Below are 20000 nucleotides of genomic sequence, written 5' to 3'. Positions count from 1 at the left end.
TACTACAAATATGTTGTATAAATTATTTTCTTAGTGCAAACTCGTGTTTTTATAAGGTGACGATACATTGTGCTAAATAAATAAATTGGAAGAACATAACTCAATTTTTAGCCATTTTCAGATATTATATTTTACATTGTATTGATTGTATTTACTGTATACATACAGTATTGAAGAGTTTAATTGCAAACATATATATATATATATATATATATATATATATATATATATATATATATATATATATTTATATTAGAGGTGTGAACCTACACTGGTCTCACGGTTCGGTTACGATTAATATGCCATCGATTCGGTTCAATTCGATATTTCGGTGCATCACGGTGCATTGACGATGCTTTCCATACACAGTGTTGTATTTTGGGGGGTGGCTATAACAAGCTGTCTGTATAAACACACACACACACACACACACACACACACACACACACACACACACACACACACGGACACGGACACACAGCACCACATTGCCTCTCATTCACACACATACACAAACATAGACAGCATCAAACAAACACAAACACACTCACACACACGCTGCGTGCGCTTGTTTGCCCGCTCGCTCAGGAGCGATATTGTGAGACCGCCCACTCCTGTTAAAATTACACCAGAGTTACCGACCGCTCCCGCGCTTTATTCAGAAATTTATTCCCGCGCCGCATGAAATCTGGTTGGGTCCCGCGACAATGCACAGGTACAGCCGCGGGAATGCATACAGCCGAGAGTAAAAGAGAGGGGAGGAAAAGTCACGCCAGCAGGTGAAATGGGCCACAGTGAGAGAGAGAGAGAGAGAGAGAAATGGAGTACACTTCATTACCTCAATCGCAGAGAAATAGGGCTCCTGCTGTAAATGTCAGTGAAAGACTTACCAGAAAACACACACACAGTGAAATTTTTAAGTAGTTGGCGCCTTTAGTGTTGTAAATACCCACGCTCGTCTCCCTTGCGACAGAGCGCATATGAGATAAATGACGTCAGTACATAATAACCGGTTATGATTATTACTGAACCGATACCGAATTGTCCGCATTGCTGTGCACCGAAGAAACAATTCATTTTGACACCCCTAATATATATATATATATCTGTTTTTGAAAACTCTTCATATATATATAATTGTCTGGAAATGCAATTATTTTTACATGAATGTCACGAGTAATCCTAAAAGTGTGTGTTTACCTGTATGAAGTTTTGAGTATGCCGTTGACCAGAGCAAGCTGCTCCAGCGTCGTGTCCTGAGAAGGAAACAAACCCTGCAGCAGAAGAGAAATAAAGTACATGTTAGGAAAAATGAGCAAGTCTCCACATGTCGGCTCTACTGAAGATCATTTACAGTTGAAGTCAGAATTATTAGCCCTCCTGTATATTATTTTCTCCAATTTCTGTTTAACTGAGAGAAGATTTCTTCAACACATTTCTAATCATAATAGTTTTAATAACTCATTTCTAATAACTGATTTATTTTATCTTTGCCATGATGACATAAATAATATTTGACTAGATATTTTTCAAGATATTAGTAGCTGTGACACTTAAAGGCTTAACCAGGTTAGTTTGGTTAACTAGGCAAGTCATTGTATAACAGTGGTTTGTTCTGTAGACAACTGAAAAAAAGCTTAAGGGGGCTAATAATTTTGACCTTAAAATGGTTTTAAAAAATTAAAAACTGCTTTTATTCTAGCCTAAATAATACAAATAAGACTTTCTCCAGAAGAAAAAATATTATCAGACATACTGTGAAATTTTCCTTGCTCTGTTAAACATCATTTGAGAAATATTAAAAAAATATTGCATGGGAACTGTACCTCCGGCGGTGTTTCAGATGCCTCTGCTCCTCCCTGCCGGATGGAGCGCTCCACACGCACGGCCTGCTGGGTAATGTTCCTCAAGTAGTCTGAGCTGCATTTTGTTTGAGGATGATCTTCACCGCACTGTTGCAGCACACAAACACAGTCAGAACACCGGCATGTTTTTAATAGCAGAAATTCAGCACTGGGACTCAAATGTGGACCTTGTTCTGGAAGATGCTGTGCGCCTCTTTCTCATGGTTCATGCCTCCTCTGTAGTCGCCGGACACACACAGTCTCTGAGCCAGCAGGTGGTGACTGAAAAACAAACACAAAACACTTTAAACACAACTTTACCTTCAAATGAGGGCTGCACAATACACTACCTGATAAAAGTATTGTAAAAGCAACAAATAATAATTTGACTTCTAGTTGATCATTTGGAAAAAGTCGGAGAAGGTCGATTTTTTTCTGATGAATCATCTGTTGAACTGCATCCCAATCATCACAAATACTGCAGAAGACCTACTGGAACACGCATGAACCCAAATTCTTCAGCAGGATAGCGCTCCTTCTCATACTTCACCCTCCATATCAAAGTTCCTGAAAGCAAAGAAGGTCAAGGTGCTCCAGGATTGGCCAGTCCAGTCACCAGACTGAACATTATTAAGCATGTCTGGGGTTAAATAAACGAGGAGGCATTTGAGATGAATCCAAAGAGTCTTGATGAACTCTGGGAGTCCTGCAAGAACGCTTTCTTTGCCATTCCAGATGACTTTATTAATAAGTGATTTGAGTCATTGCAGAGATGTATGGATGCAGTCCTCCAAGCTCATGATGGAGTCAGACACAATATTCATTCTGTTTCCACTGCAGCATGACTTTATATTCTATACTGGACATTATTTATTTTAAGTGACAAGACTTTTGGAAGACCTTACTGCCCTAATTAAACAGTTAAAAATCAAGGCATGATCATATTTTATTTTTGTCAAATAAGCGTAATCTAGAGGCTTTTGCCTTTCATTTAAGCCACTTCTGATCCCAAATGATCAACTAGAAGTCCAGTTATTATTTGTTGTTCCTAAAACTTGGATAGGTGACAAGACGTTTGTCAGGTAGTGTATATCATTTCAGCATCGATATCACAAACAATATGTGCATTCACCACATTGCAGGATTTGCAATGTGGAGTAAGGGTTATAGTTATACCTGCCAACACTCCTGTTTTTCCTGGGAGTCTCCCGTATTTTCAAACCCAGTCCATAGTATAGTTACTAACACCACAGTACAGTTACAAACCCGGTTCTCAAATGTGTTATTCAGAAACCCCATCCTTCAATCAGTAAACAATAAAACCCAATCAAGAAAAAAAGGAACTTATTTTATGTCAACTTTAACTATTCTTTTCACTGTGCCCAGTGCAACGCATTGTGGTATAGCCTTGTATGTGAGAGATAAACATTTATTTGCTTAAAATAAGGTGCATTATTATTATAATTTGGATTTTCTATTTTTAAACATAACTAGTGCTTGCCCTGCCACTTTATAAGTCACTACACATCTCCATTTCTTTCTGATTCCTGATTTAATTGTCTTACATGAGAGCGGTTGTGAGGTCTGCGTCTCCTCTGAAGGACTGGCTGATCTTCAGTGCATTCTGGAGAAACTGTAATGACTGCTCTCCCTGAAGAATTAAACCCAGAGAAGCCTGATGGAGGAAAACACACAAGCGTTATCAGTCAAACCAGTATTTCAGTATGAGATTATAATAATGAGATGACATTTGCTGATGTTTACATCTATGACTGCGGTGTATGGATGATCTCCTCCATGAACCGTCAGCAGGAGGACTTTGGCTCGATAAAGACATCGCTGAGCCAGAGCCGCTTCACCCCCAGCGTACAGATACACCGCTAATAACACCTGGAACAGAAAAAATACATTAAACAAACCTTAGCTAACTGTATTATTTAGTTGTCAAGTTTAAAATCCCAATTTAAAAACCCATTAGAAAAAAAAGATGTCAAGAAAATAAATAAAGTAAAATAAATAAACGTTGGTTTATTAAGTTTTATCACTTTTATAAAATAAAAGTTGGTTGTTTGATGATGCTAGTTAGCTTGTATAATGGATAATAATCCTTTGTTTTTGTAGCTTATAGCTAACAGAAATCTCAGGGGATTGTATTGACATGAGGTTGAGTAAGACATTTCAGTATTGGGTTAACTTATCCATTAAAGAGCCCATATTATGGGTTTTTGAAAATGCCCTTCCATGTAGTGTGTAACACAGCTCTAAGTGAAGTGAAATATCCAGCTAAGGCTTAAATCTGTAAGTGTACAGTGTTTAAAACTATTGATTCATCTATAAAAGAGTCGACTCATAGTGCTTCAAACGAGTCGCCTTGATAACGAGTCATTAGGTGTTTCGCAATGACGCAGCCACGAAACACAAGCCTCGCCAGTAGTTACGCACGCAAACCAGGGAGATTTGAAACCTGCGGCCCCGCCCACTAACACAGAAAAAACACTAGACACACACACACAGACGCCGCCGGTCGAATGAAGTCACGCTGTGCTCAGATGGATAATATTGACAGTCTCTACCCAAAGATGAGTTGTTAACCTGGTACAGTACACGCGGTTACTCTTTATATTCTCTTATCACGTGTAAGCCACGTTAAAAACGCGACGCGTGCCGCTTTGTTTACGGATTTAACGTTAAAGGCTTTTGTGAGCTCGCGTTCCACTGCTGTTTGTCGTTGCTATGGCGATCGATCGTAAGCTAGGAGACAGGAGACTTGTGTCACTTTCCCTAGTTCTTCTGAGGAGCGTTGTGTGTGTGTGTGTGAGAGAGAGAGAGAGAGAGAGAGGGAGAGGGAGAGAGAGAGACTCGCGTCGCTTTCCCTAGTTTTTCTGAGGAGCGTTGTGTGTGTGTGTGTGTGTGTGTGTGTGTGAGAGAGAGAGAGAGAGAGAGAGAGAGAGAGAGAGACTCGCGTCGCTTTCCCTAGTTCTTCTGAGGAGCGTTGTGTGTGTGTGTGAGAGAGAGAGAGGGAGAGGGAGAGAGAGAGACTCGCGTCGATCTCCCCAGTTCTTCTGAGGAGGGTTGTGTGTGTGTGTGAAAAAAGCCTTACACTATGAAGCGCGTGTGCACTGTGACTACTTTTATATAGTTGATTACCAGCTGGGCATTTCACTCTGTCTCGTGCTGAAGCCTGTCACTGTCGACCAATCGCAGCAGGCTGTCATCGGTCCAATCAGCGCAGATTAGCTTCGCGCTGAGGAGGGGGTTGGGAACAAATGAATCGCTGAACGATTCATATGGGAGTCGTTGGGATAATCAGGTAAAAATAAATGCAGATTATAAGACCATCAAAGTGTTTTATGACCTTGCATGCATATTAGACTGTTGTTGGAGACCCTTACAACCTAAATATGACCCTATTTCATGTATAATATGGGCTCTTTAATATTGGGAAGCAAAGAGCCCAGATCAATAACAGCTAATAAAAATAATATGTTTCTGTTTCAATAGCAGGTCAATTTGAGTGTCATTTGCAAAGCAGCAAAACAAAATGATATATTTCTTGAGGAGGAACCATCATAGGAGCATATACAAGAAAAACAGCATTGGGCCAAGAATAGAGCGTTGAGGGACTCCAAATTGATGCGGATGAGTCACCAAGCCATACAAATGACTGAATCTCCAGATCAAAGGTCATTAAAAGCCTTTAAAAGTACCGTTTCAGAACAATGAAGGACTTAGATGATGAAGGAGATGAGCGTGCATTTGTTGTTTTGAGACTCACGTATTGCTGAATGGTGTTGGGATGATCGAAGCCCAAAACTCTTTCACTGATGACCACAACCCTCAGCTGAACACTGCGAGCCTACAGGAGATTATGAGACAGAAATGGAATAAATGAGAAATACTATAACATCAAAAAATGAGCATGTAGGTTTGTTGTGTGCGCATAATTCAATAAAGTAATAACATTTGACTTACTTAAATTCCAAAAACTCTTTCATAAAATCTTACAAAACTCCACTTTTGGCTTACCTAAATGCAAATCATTTTCTCCATGATTTTCTCTAATGAGCAACAAAATGAGAGTATACTGGCATGCATTACAATTTCAGAATGAAATGTGAACATTTATTAATGCAAAAAAAAAAAACTGCAATTCTTTCAATGTTTTTAAAAGAAGATTCACATACTACTTAAATTGCCAAATCCCTTCATAAATAAAAACATTTAATATTGTTAATTTTAAAATATTGCATTCATTATAAAATGTATAAATGCAAATAATTCATCACAATCTAATGAGAAACAAAATGAGAACAATACTCAAAAACAAAATACTGGCATGCATTGCAATTTTAGAATGAATTAAATTTGAGTTTTTTTCCATTGTAAATAAATCAATTATTTCAATGTTTTAAAAAGAAGATTTAGAGTTAAATCATATACTACTTGTTTTTAAACTGACAATTCCCTAAATTCAATTGATCTTTATTTCTATAGCGCTTTTACAAAGTAGATTGTGTCAAAGCAGCTGCACATAAAAGACTATAGTAAATTGAAACTGTGTCAGTCCAGTTTTCAGAGTTGAATTTCAGTTCAGTTCAGTTCAGTGTAGTTTAATATTCACTGCTGAAAGTCCAAACACTGAAGAGTAAATCCATCAATGTGCAAAAATAAAAGAAATAAAATATAAAATTCCTAAATACCTACATAACAAGAAATAATATTGTTAATTTTAAAATATTGCATTTATTATAAAATGTATAATTGCAAATAATTTTCTTCATCAAATCTAATAAGAAACAAAATGAGAACAATGCTCAAAAACAAAATACTGGCATGCATTGCAATTTTAGAATGTTTTGAAAAGAAGACTGTGTTAAATTATATACTACTTGTTTTTAAACTGACAATTTCCTAAATTCAATTCAATTGATTTTCATTTCTATAGCACTTTTCCAATGTAGATTGTGTCAAAGCAGCTTAACATAGAAATTCTAGTAAATTAAAACTGTGAAACTTCAGTTCAGTGTGGCTTAATTTTCACTGCTGAAAGTCCAAACACTAAAGAGCAAAATCCATCGATGTGAATAATAATAATAATAATAATAATAATAATAATAATAATAATAATAATAATAATAATAAAAATAATAATATTATTATTATAGAAACTTCCTAAATTCCTTCATAACTAAAAATAATAATATTGTTAATTTTAAAATATTGCATTCATTATAAAATGCATAAATGCAAATAATTAGCTTTATCCAATCTAATGAGAAACAAAATGAGAACAATACTCAAAAACTAAATACTGGCATGCATTGCAATTTTAGAATGAATAAAATTTGAATATTTAAAAACGCAAAATAAAGCAATTCTTTCGATGTTTTGAAAAGAAGATTGTGTTAAATCATATACTACTTGTTTTTAAACTGACAATTCCTTTAATAAACAAAGTAATAATAATTAAAACTGTTAATTTTAAAATATTGCATTCATTATAAAATGTATAAACATGAGTACCAATCAAAAGTTTAGAATCCTTAAGACTGTTTTTATATTTTGAAAGTCTCTTCTGCTCACCAAGGTTTCATTTATTTGACAAGAAAATGCAAAACATTTTATTATATCCTGAAATGTTGATATAATTTAAAATAGTCGTTATTAAACGAATATGTTTCAAAATGTAATTTCCTCCTGTGATTCAAAGCTGATTTTACAACATCATTACCCCAGTCTTCTGTATCACATGTATATAGAAAAGAGTATTTCGAATATTTTTCTTATATTATTATAACTTTTTAAATTGACATTCAAACTTTGTCTTTATATAAATATATATATATATATATATATTTTTTTTTTTTAATAATACATTTCTATCAAAAAGTATGAATTGTAGCCACTAAATATTAGCTTGTTTAATAGTGACCTATTATGCCTTTTTTTACAAGATGTAAAATAAGTTTCTGGTGTCTCTAGAGTGTGTGTGTGTGTGTGTGTGTGTGTGTGTGTGTGTGTGTGTGTGTGTGTGTGTGTGTGTGTGTGTGCGTGTGCGTGCGTGTGCGTGTGCGTGCGTGTGCGTGTGTGTGTGTGTGAAGTTTTAGCTAAAAATACCACACTAATAATGTTTTATAACTCTTTGAAACAGACCCTTTTAGGCTTTGATCCTAATTGTGGCGTTTTGGTGACTGTCCCTTTAAATTCAAATGAGATTGTGCTCTTTTAAAAAGAGGGCGGAGTTACAGACGCCTGTGTGTCAGCATAGTGGCAGAGTCAGAAGCAGGACTAACGTTCTATGCTGAAGAGGGAGAGATGGGCGGGGCTTTTCCCTTCTGATGACATGTACAAAGGGAGAACGTCAATCAAAGTGTTTGTGCAGACTGTTTTTATCAAGTGTGATTATAAAGAAATTTATTTTGAATTTTTTACCATTAGAAGCTGGTTATATTCATACACTGTTGCCACACAACTGTGTTTAACCCCTATATAAAAGTGATTATTGCATAATAGGTCCCTTTAACTCTAACCCTTAAATGCTTTTGGACACACTGGGAAGGAAGAGACACCCTAGATAGTGCACATAACATACCTCAGCAGGATGACCTTGAACATAGGCTACTTTTGCCAGCAGACTGAGACAGTGACAGGCTTCAGGATGAAGATCATCACACACACGACTGAAGAGATACGACGCTTCTTTCAGCTGCTCATACGCCTTCTCCAGCAAACCTACAGAAAGTACACGTTATATTAGACAGCAACTCAACTTTTGAAAATCATATCTCCCATCCCGTGTCACAAAAACAGCCTTCTTTCATCTCAGAAATATCGCAAAGATAAGAAGCATGCCATCTATCACAGGTAGTTCATACTTTTATGACCTCTAAATTAGATTACTGTAATGTTCTGTTTGCTTGTTTTAATGCATCCACTAATAATAAACTTCAGTTAGTGCAAAATGCAGCAGCCAGAGTACTAACAAGGATAAGAAAATACAATCATATCGCCCCAATTTTTACCAAAAGAAATAATATTTACATGTAATAATATGCTTTATTGAACATGTAATAATGCTACATGTAAATATATTGGAAAGACTGTGAAGTGGTTTTGGAACTATAATTATACTGAAAAGCGCTAGATGAATTGAAGCGCTAATTAAATTGAATTGAATTGAATTAGTAATTTGTAATAATTCGTCTAACATATCTTTTGTTTACATTGCACTGAAAGCCACGCACAACTCTCACCGCTACGGCGTGAGATGTTTTCTACTCAGTGCGTCTGAAAGACACTATCGCATCACTACACTAGTGCACACATATTTGCATATATTATAATATTGGAAATAACGAACGGAAAAGACGCGATATGTGAACAGCCCACTGCTATAGTTAATCCAGTGTGTGTGCATATTAGCCTTGGTGTAGCTATAAGCTCGGAACTTTAAACTAACGCACAGGTGGCATAACTTTGATAAGTTGCAGCAGTTTCGCTCCGTGCAACAGAAACGCAGCGTTGAGAAGCCTTTAAGCTGAACTATCCAAATGTTTTAGGCTGCTCGCGCCACTCGCTTAATGTCAGGTGACTCTCACTCTGCAGCTCATGCTGTATTGAACAGACGCACGTCACTTCATAACAATAGCGGCTGTTTTTTAACTGAACTAAATTTCTGTTTGATGTCTTGGTCACACTATTTGGAGTGCTGGAACAAATTGCCTCACGGGCCGCCAATTGAACAGCCCTGCTCTATGGTTACGCTACATGTGGAGAGCGTCACATCACCTTCCTGCTTTTGTCACAAATTACTTGACATCACTCGGAAAGAGGAGCTTGGCTGGACGCACCCGGCCCGAACCAATCGAGGAAAGTAAATATATTTATGCTTTTTTGGAGTCAAAAACTTTGGATAACACTTGAACAAAATTTAAGACCTCGCAAAAACGGGATTAAGACTTGTTAATACATTTTAAGGGCCTTAATTTTCTCATAATTGATTTATCAACTTTTAATACTTTTTAAGGCCCCGCGGACACCCTGATGGTGGTTAGATCACTGGTGATCGTGACAACTAGTTCAGTTGTATTTTCTAAACTAAAATACCATAACTTGTTTTAAATGCAACAATATCTCACTGGTAATGTTAGCATGGTTTCCGCTACATTCATTCTTCCATGGCGGGGCGTCACGCCAAAATTTATCCCGCCACAGCTACATTACAGCTTCTCATTCAAAACATTCTATTTTTTAATAGCGGGCGATAATCGCACCAAAACGTATTAAAGGGTAAGTGAATTAAAACAGCGCGAACCTTTCTGTAACCGTAGTAGTGCTGTGCGTCATTTGTTTAACCCTTTAAGGTGACATGCTGACTGAGTGACTGACAAGTGCGTGAGGCCAGCCAAGACAACGTATAGCCGTTTCACTTTACTTCAGGATGCAATAATACCGCTCTGTAGGTCTATTGGAGACATTCATAAATATGCAACTCTAATAAATGCTGGAGACATACTCGTTACATAAACTAAATCGTACTTCAGCAGCGTTTATTTGTTACAAGAAGATATGCGCGCTCTTGAAGCGACTTGTATTTGAGGGGGTGTGCAAGAACTTTTGTGCACGAGCAGAGGAAATCGGCGCGCAAGCAGAGATTCACATGCTCGTAGGCTATTACATAAATGCAATCTCGACTTCTAATACTGCGCTCACGACATTTGTCATTGAAATAACAGCACAGGTAGTTGGTAGATCTGTGCAAAAAAGGCCTGCCGCCACAGCTGGAAAAATCCTAGAGGAAACACTGTGTTAGTCTGCAATAACTAATGTTTATTAATGAGAGCTGTTATGCATTACATTGTTTTACTGTTTAATTCGAATTCTAACTATAAATTGTAATTATTGTATGTAGGGATGTCCAGATACAATCACGCGGTTTCAGATTTAATCAGAATCGCGGAATCGAACCTTACCTCCCAATCAGGACTCGAATTTATTTGTATATTATATTTTCCCATTATTTATTAACACATCTATAGTTATGCCGTGGCACAGAGTTAGACCTCTTTCTTGACTTCACACAGAAACAGCACCACATGCGGCATGACATCACTTTGTTGCAGAGACGCTATTGGTTAAATGCCAGCAAAGTAGAACACAGAAGCAGCTTGAAGCGGAAAACGCGAGTATGTCTGCGGTCTGGAGGTGTTATAAAGTTGATGACGACAACATTGCCATAGGAAACTGTGAGATACGTAAACTTGGGATTGCCTGCTAAGTATTTTAAGTCGAGGTGCATTTGTTTTAATATTAAATTTTAAATATTTTTTTATATTTACATTTGCACTAACGTCTAAAAGTAAAGAATTGATGTTATTTATTACTTGATTGTTCAAGCTACCTCACAGAAGTGCTCTGTTTGTTGACAAAGTTGTTGAATGTTAAAATAAGGTGAATTAAATAAAAATAAGGATCATCCTGGGTCTGTTTCTCCACTCTTCTTTATTCTTTTTTTATGTATTATAGAAGTATCTGATCAGGTTTCGGTATCGGCAGATGCTCAAAATCAAATGACTCACACTTGAGGGCAAAAAAATATGATCGGGACATCCCTAATTGTATGAAAATGTACAGAATAAACTAAAGCAATACACAAAAATGTAGTTCATTTTCATGTTATAATATTGTATTTCATGATAAAAGCTTCAGCAACTATCATAAGAACATTTAATTCTGTTATATTGGTTGATCAATACCTTTCTGAAGGCTGTTTTGGGCCGCCATAAACATCCGCGTGGCGTCGCTGGTTGTCATCATGATGTGTTTGACGACAGGAAGAACATTGAGTACATCATCAGGAGAGATGGGAGCTTTGTTACGACTGTCAAAGGCATATTCTTTGAGACGAAGCTGCAGGACATTCACAAAACACAGCAATGAGAAAGAGTTTCCTGTTGACACTGATTGAAAAGTCAGAAAATATCATCATAATGTGCTTTATAGGTGGTATAATGGCATGTCTTTTGCTCACCTAGGCTGCCTTTATTGTGATTAATAAAAATTGGCTTTCTATACGAATATATTTTAAAATGTAATTTACTTCTGAGATGCTGAATTCAGTCTTCAGTGTCATTTCAGACATTATTCTAACGTGCTGATTTTATTATATATTAACATTAATGTTGTTTCTTATTATAATTATTACAATTATGGTGCTTCATATTTTTGTGGAAACAGTGATGCATTTTCCAGGATTCCTAGATAAAAATTAATTTAAAAAAATGATAAATAAATAAAAAAAAAAATATATAATTAAAAAAAATAAATAAATAAAAATATATATAATAAAAAAAATAAAATAAAAAATAAATCAACATTATACTTTTCTTTTTTTAAAGTGTAATCAATCTAATGCATGTTGTCTGAATAATATATGACTATATAATTGTATTTAAATATTTATTTGTATCACATTATAGTTTTCTTCATAATTTTGCCTTCTTGTGCGTCTTATTTGTTTAATATTGTTTTTAGTGCTAGCATTAATTACTGTATTTTAAGACCGATTCAGACAGTAAGACAGTAATTTTGATTTATATCAATAGATTTAAACAGTCAATGTCCTTTTGTCATTTTTATATTAATATTGTACCTCTCAGCATCAATAAAAAGAGCTGAACTAAAAATTCTTAGTGATGTTAATTTATTATTATTATTTGTATATTTATTTTTATGATTGGTAAAGTATGTTCGCTGTTCATATTCTTTAAAATAGCAACTGTTTCTGTAAGTCTGAATACATTACGCCTCTGGAATTACCACTTTTCTTCCCAATTTACTATTATTACTATTATTATTATTAGTAGTATTTTATAATTTTTTTTTCCATCTGTGATATTATTTTGCATACTTGTCTAGATGACAATGTTGTAGGGTTTAATTTTATTTAATTTTTTCAGTTTTTGTTTGGTTAATGTTGCTGTTTTTTGTTTAGGATACATGCATATGATCAGTCATTTTATTATTCTTCAGTTGTTCTGTTATTGTAATAGGGGCGGCATGGTGGCTCAGTGGTTAGCACTGTCACCTCACAGCTCTCAGGTTGCTGGTTCGAGTCCCAGCTGGGCCAGTTAACATTTCTGTGTGGAGTTTGCATGTTCTCTCCTTGTTGGTGTGGGTTTCCTCAGGGTGCTCCAGTTTCCCCCACAGTTGTAGATATGCGCTGTAGGCGAATTGAATAAATTAAATTGCCCGTAGTGTATGAGTGTGTTTGTGTGTGTGAATGTGAGAGTGTGCATGGGTGTTTCCCAGTACTGGATTGCATCTCTAAAGACATCCGCTGCATAAAATATATGCTGGAATAGTTGGCGGGCTGTTCCGCTGTGGCGACCCCTGATAAATAAGGGACTAAGCCGAAAGAAAATGAATGAATGAACTAATAATTCAACACAATACCTGAATGCCAGTTTTCAAGCACATTTCTCTCAACAAGGACATCTTCTGTAGTCCATACTGCTCAACTAGATGGTCCACATTTGATCTGCAAAAATAAGACTTGTAAGAATAAGCATGTAAGGGTTTGGTGTCGAATGCATGATCTCCACTCACCCTAACCCTTCTTTAAGTCTGTATGTTTCTTGCGCATCCTGACAGATCAGACTCCACAGTTCATTCCCACTGAGGGCGTTCCATGCAGCGCTGTCTGTAGCCCCGCCCCCTCCACGGCCACGCCTCCTGGAGCGCTTCTTAGACTCCTCCCCATTGGAGGCTGAACTGAAGTGTGGCACCAATAAGCAGCAGAGGAAATGACTGACAGCTGCTGACAGGTTTGACGTCTCCACTCCCTGAACAACACAATAGACAAGTTACATTTTTTAAAAATATTTATTTATTGAGTTTTTGCATATACAATTTAAAGCTGTAAATTACCTCTCACCTACCATAACCACGGCATTGAAATTGTTTTTTTTTTAATAAAAATAAATAAATAAATAAAATTGTGATGGTGACCGAGATCACACTCAGTGGGGGGCGGGGGGTTATGACAGTTATACCCATATTCACATACTTTAGACCGCATACTTTAGACTGGGTGATGAGCAAACACATACTGAGGGGGATGGGGGCTGGGGGTGTGGGGGTTATCATGAGGGGCCCCTTGTCACGCGGGGCCCCCCGCGGTGCGTGCCCAGCAGGCCCGTCTGCTACACCACTGTGTGTGTATATATATATAAATTTGCGTTAACGAGTAGTTGTACCTAATAAAGTGACCTGTGTGTGTGTGTGTGTGTGTGTATGTGTGTATATGCGTATATGCGTATATATATATATATATATATATATATATATATATATATATATATATATACACACGCATATACACACATACACACACACACACACACACAGGTCACTTTATTAGGTACAACTGTCCAACTACTCGTTAACGCAAATTTCTAATCAGCCAATCACATGGCAGCAACTCAATGCATTTATGCATGTAGACATGGTCAAGACGATCTGCTGCAGTTCAAACCGACTTTGAACGTGGCATGGTTGTTGGTGCCAGACGGGCTGGTCTGAGTATTTCAGAAACTACTGATCTACTGGAATTTTCATGCACAACCATCTCTAGGGTGTACAGAGAATAGGCCGAAAAAGTGAAAATGTCCAGTGAGCGGCAGTTCTGTGTGCGCAAATGCTTTGTTGATGTCAGAGGTCAGTGGAAAATGGCCAGACTGGTTCCAGCTGATAGAAAGGCAACAGTATCTCAAATAACCACTCGTTACAACCGAGGTCTGCAGAAGAGCATCTCTGAACACACAACACGTCCAACCTTGAGGCGGATGGGCTACAGCAGCAGAAGACCACACCGGGTGTCACTCCTGTCAGCTAAGAACAGGAAACCGAGGCTACAAATGGCACAGGGTCACCAAAATTGAGCAATAGAAGATTGGAGAAACGTTGCCTGGTCTGACGAGTCTCGATTTCTGCTGTCACATTCGGATGGTAGGGTCAGAATTTGGTGTCAACAACATGAAAGCATGGATCCATCCTGCATTGTATCAACAGTTCAGGCTGGTGGTGGTGGTGTAATGGTGTGGGGGATATTTTCTTTGCACACTTTGGGCCCATTAGTACCAACTGAGAAGTTTGTCAACACCACAGCCTCCCTGAGTATCGTTGCTGACCATCTCCATCCCTTTATGACCACAGTGTAACTATCTTCTAATGGCTACTTCCACTGTACTCAAATGGCCTCCACAGTCACCAGACCTCAATCCAATAGAGCACCTTTGGGATGTGGTGGAATGGGAGATTCGCATCATGGATGTGCAGCTGACGAATCTGCATCAACTGCGTGATGCTATCATGTCAATATGGAGCAAAATCTCTGAGGAATATTTCCAGTACCTTGTTAAAACTATGCCATGAAGGATTAAGGCAGTTCTGAAGACAAAAGGGGGTCCAACCCAATACTAGAAATTTGTACCTAATAAAGTGGCCATTGAGTAAATGTATATAAATGACTTAATATACCTGAATGTATCCACTGAAGAACCGCTGTGCACAGCGCACTACAATCTCTGCAAATGCCAGTCTCTGAAAAAGACAGTAAAATATGACTAGAACTACATCTGAACTCAATCATCATTCAAATTCACAATGGTTTCCTTACCTTGATGTGCCTCAGCTGATGTTTGAGATCTGATTGGCTGATGGAGGAGATCAGGTGACCCAAATAACGGAGGTTTATGCCTTTCTGATGGAGGGCTTGTCTTAATGAAGCTCCATCCATCGGCACATCAGAGCTTTCAATGCAGTCGTTCATCTGAAAATGCATGACAATATTTAGCTTAGCATTTTTTGAACAATTTATTTGTCAAAATGTATGGGAATGATCAGATTTTTGTTTTTGAACAGCATTTCAAGTATTAAAGACAGATACAGCAGGGTAAATAAGTATATAGTAAGATGTCATGTTTTTTCCTGGGAATAATATTTCTAAAGGAGCTGTTGACATGGGCTTAAACCAGATTTTGGTTAAAACTCAAACAATAAAAACATAAAAACAAAACAAAACAAAAAAAAATCTGAAAAATTAGTTGTGTAATAACATTGAAATGAGACAAGGAGAAAGCACTTAACTACTGAAATGTGGCTTTTTTGGTGACGGCAGCTTAAGGTCCTCTCATGTGAAGAATGAATGTACATCAGTATTCACAGCCTTTGCCATGAAGCTCTAAATCGAACTCAGGTACATTCTGTTTCCACCGATCATTCTTGAGATGTTTCAGCAGCTTCATTGGAGTTCACCTGTTTTCAATTCAGTTGATTGGACATGATTTGAAAAGGCATACACCTGTCTATATAAGGTCCCAGGGTTGACAGTGCATGTCAAAGCACAAACCAAGCATGAAGACGAAAGAAATGGTCTGAAGACCTCAGAGACAGGATTGTCTCGAGGCACAAGGCTGGGGAAGGTTACAGAAAGATTTCTGCTGCTCTGAAAGTTCCTATGAGCACAGTGGCCTCCATCATGCATAAGTGGAAGATGTTTGGAACCACCAGGACTCTTTCTAGAGCTGGCGGCCATCTACGCTGAGTGATTGGGGGAGAAGGGCCTTAGTCAGGGAGGTGATCAATAACCCCATAGTCACTCTGTCTGAGCTCAAATGTTCTTCTGTGGAGAGAGGAGAACCTTACAGAAGGACAACCATCTGTGCAGCAATCCACCAATCAGGCCTGTATGGTAGAGTAGCCAGACGGAAGCCACTCCCCACCTGGAATTTGCCAAAAAGCATCTGAAGGACTCTCAGACTATAAGAAACTAAACTCTCTGGTCTGATGAGACTAAAATTGAACTCTTTGGAGTGAATGCCAGTTGTTATGCTTGGAGAAAACCAGGCAGCGCTCATCACCAGGCTAATACCATCCCTGCAGTGAAGGATGGTGGTGGCAGCATCATGCTGTGGGGATGTTTTTCAGCAGCAGGAACTGGAAGACTAGTCAGGATAGAGGGAAAGATGAATGCAGCAATGTACAGAGACATCCTGAATGTAAACCTGCTTCAGAGTGCTCTTGACCTCAGACTGGGGCGACGGTTCATCTTCCAGCAAGACAATGACCCAAAGCACAGTGCCAGAATATCAATGGAGTGGCTTCACAACAACTCAGTGAATGTCCTTGAGAGGCCTAGTCAGAGGCCAGACCTAAATCCTATTGAACATCTCTGGAGAGATCTGAAAATGGCTGTACACCGCCGTTTCCCATCCAACCTGATAGAGCTTGAGAGGTACAGCAAAGAGGAATGGGCAAAGATTCCCAAAGACAGGTGTGCCAAGCTTGTGGCATCATATTCAAAATGACTCAAAATCGCTGTCAAAAGTGCATCAACAAAGTATTGAGCAAAGGCTGTGAATACTGATGTATATGTCATTTTACAGGTTTTTTAGATTTAATAAATTTACAACAATTTCAAAAACTTTTTCACATTGTCTTTATAGGGTGTTGTGTGTAGAATTTTGAGGAAATAAATGAATTGAATTCATTTAGGAATTAGGCTGTAACATAAAAAAATGTGGAAAAAGTGAAGCGCTATGAATACTTTCCAGATGCACTGTATATTGCATGTAACACGATTAAATGTATACATCCTTGCTGAAAAGGAAAACAATTAAGAAATATAGTAAAAAGTCCAAAAATAACTCACAAATGCTGGTATTTGGTTATGAATGATGAAAGACGCCGCTTCCTTCAATAATCTCTTCTGCAGCTCCACAGAGTCGCTTTCAGAGCTGGGAAACTGCACACCTACCAGACAGGTGATAAAAAGAGAGAGAAAACAATAATAAATCTCTTAACTGTCACTGCTCACATTTACATAACTTTTTTTGCAATTATATCCTAATCACATCATGACAAACTACATATCGTTGGAAAGATCTAAGACACGCCACTCTTTTTGTTACATAGGAAGAGTAATAAATTAAAGGGCACATAGTTTACCTCTTTTTTATGATGTAATATTAATATTATGGTTGTTCTGAGTGTGCCAGTTTAGGTTCAGTTTTAAACACAATTCAGATTTTTTTATTATAACGTGTTAAAAAGTGTCATGTTGGGGGCGTGTCCACAGTTCGCTGATTTATGGGTGTGCTGCTTCACATGTAGATTAGTTTTGGCTTCCCGCCAATGTAACAAGGGGGCGGGGCCATGCTCACCCGCTCTGCGTTTGCAACAGAGTCTGACAGGAAGACTCAGAGAAGGAGTGAGAGGATCACTATTCTGTCGTACATGTACGACTCGGACACAGACCAAGCAGAGAGTACAAAATCATTTGTGTCTTTGTACAGTTTTACAGCCAACTGTGTGCTAGTTTCAAGTGCCGAGCTTGTACACAGAAACTAATAACCACGCACACTGAATTAACTTTGACTGAGGCACCGGATGCGCCGCTCGAAGCCACGACACGGCACACCAGACACTCTCTGTGGCGCACCAGAAACATGAAGTGTCCCGAATCATCGCGCCACACATTTTTGAATTCTAAACATAGGTTTCTGCAGTGGTCCGCAGCGCCCAGCCGTCGACTTGAGTGTACCCTGATAGAAACCTATGTTTAGAATTCTAAAACGCATGCTAGTTAAGATCACAGGGAGCTTCTGGGATCGCGAGAAATGCAAACGACTGAAGTATAAGGTAGACTCAATGAGAAGTACACATGTTTGCAAACCTACCTAAAGATACAACCAATAATTCCGATTAGAGCGATAATGTGGAGAATATTGATCTTGTGTTGAGCCCAATGAGCCTTGCATCTAAAAATAGAGCTAGAGTGTTCCTATAGTGATATCGCTTCGACTCACGCTGAAAATGACAGACGTGAATCAACAAACTGAGGATATGATGACGCGCCTGTCAATCAATATTGGTGGGCGGGGGGACTGCGCTCCTACATAAAGTTGCGGTCGATTTGAAAACAGCTCCAATTGGTCCACTGTTTTTTATGTTGTTAAATTGAAAAAAAGCACTGGGTGTGTTTATATCACCCCAATCTGACGCTCTATACACCATACATGCACATATGTCTGTCCAAACAGCTTGAAAAGTAGATTTTTTACCATAGGTAAAAAACACACATTTACTGTCACGCTAAAAGCTGTGGGACCATTTACGGTTACATTTTTAAACCACAATATTGTAGTCTAAACATAAAGCAATAATGACAAACTATTTACAGTTTGAAAGCTTAAAACGTATAGTTTGCATATATGGTGACTTTTTGATAGATAAGAGCAACAGTCATTTATTAATTTGCAACAAGGATACTCTAAAGGAGGTCTAAAGCATTACTTTGCTACAGCAATCCACATAAAAATTGTTTTGCAAAGGCTAAATTTAGATCAAATGCCACCAAATTTCCATACTTTTCTACTTTACAAATACTGTCAAAAATATGGAAAAATAGAATTTATATTCCTCAAAACATAAGGAACGCCATTCTATGGTCATCAATGGAAACTGGATGTTATCTGGTGGTCATGTCTGGTACTGCAGCTGAACACAATCTTACTGAAAACTCATTTTTGAGGCATCTTTAGATTTGGAATGCAATTTGTTGAGACATTTAGACTTGACTTTCTGGTAAATTTTTAAGCTAAAACCTATTTTGTAAAACACATCAAAATACATACAAGAAATATATCATGTTTTATTAAACTTTAATAGAGAAGTATATGTATAAGTGTGTATGGGTGTTTTCCAGTACTGGGTTGCAGCTAGAAGGGCATCTGCTGTGTAAAATATATGCCGGATAAATTCAAATTCAACATCTGAAAGCATTATGACCAGCGCTGGGTGTAATTAGTTACAAACAGGACTTAAATTACTTATTTACTGAAAAAGTAAAGTAAGGGTTACATTTCATTTTTAGGAAATGTAACTAGTGATTTAAAATGTCCTTACCTTATATTATGAAAAATGTATAATTTCTTTAGTCTTAACAAAAACAACTTTACAGTCCTTTATTAATCAATACAGAGATTTTTTTGTTATACAAACATATTTTGTAGGATAATTCTGTATTTTCACTAAGAAGGCTGCTATAATTGTCAGACACTTAGAAATAATGAGTTAGGAAATTAGTCAATGGCA

At 37.6% G+C, this 20000-nt stretch overlaps 1 protein-coding gene across 1 annotated transcript in view; it reads right to left on the bottom strand.

Annotated features, from left to right (window-relative positions):
• si:ch211-166a6.5 (clustered mitochondria protein homolog) overlaps nucleotides 1-20000 on the bottom strand; it is a 48293-nt gene that overhangs the window by 1121 nt on the left and 27172 nt on the right. The window contains exons 6-19 of the mRNA XM_056463215.1: nucleotides 18992-19005; nucleotides 17557-17700; nucleotides 15523-15675; nucleotides 15384-15446; nucleotides 13452-13687; nucleotides 13299-13383; nucleotides 11600-11753; nucleotides 8437-8576; nucleotides 5620-5700; nucleotides 3609-3734; nucleotides 3410-3519; nucleotides 2033-2126; nucleotides 1827-1952; nucleotides 1201-1274 (exon numbers count right to left, since the gene is read on the bottom strand). Coding sequence (XP_056319190.1) covers nucleotides 1201-1274; nucleotides 1827-1952; nucleotides 2033-2126; nucleotides 3410-3519; nucleotides 3609-3734; nucleotides 5620-5700; nucleotides 8437-8576; nucleotides 11600-11753; nucleotides 13299-13383; nucleotides 13452-13687; nucleotides 15384-15446; nucleotides 15523-15675; nucleotides 17557-17700; nucleotides 18992-19005 — 1600 coding nt within the window. The remainder of the gene's footprint in view (nucleotides 1-1200; nucleotides 1275-1826; nucleotides 1953-2032; nucleotides 2127-3409; nucleotides 3520-3608; nucleotides 3735-5619; nucleotides 5701-8436; nucleotides 8577-11599; nucleotides 11754-13298; nucleotides 13384-13451; nucleotides 13688-15383; nucleotides 15447-15522; nucleotides 15676-17556; nucleotides 17701-18991; nucleotides 19006-20000) is intronic.

The sequence above is a fragment of the Danio aesculapii genome, chromosome 8 (genome assembly GCF_903798145.1).
Source record: "Danio aesculapii chromosome 8, fDanAes4.1, whole genome shotgun sequence".
Classification (NCBI taxonomy): domain Eukaryota; kingdom Metazoa; phylum Chordata; class Actinopteri; order Cypriniformes; family Danionidae; genus Danio; species Danio aesculapii.
Note: the sequence above shows the minus strand (reverse complement) of the source record. Positions and strands in the feature narration are given on the sequence as shown.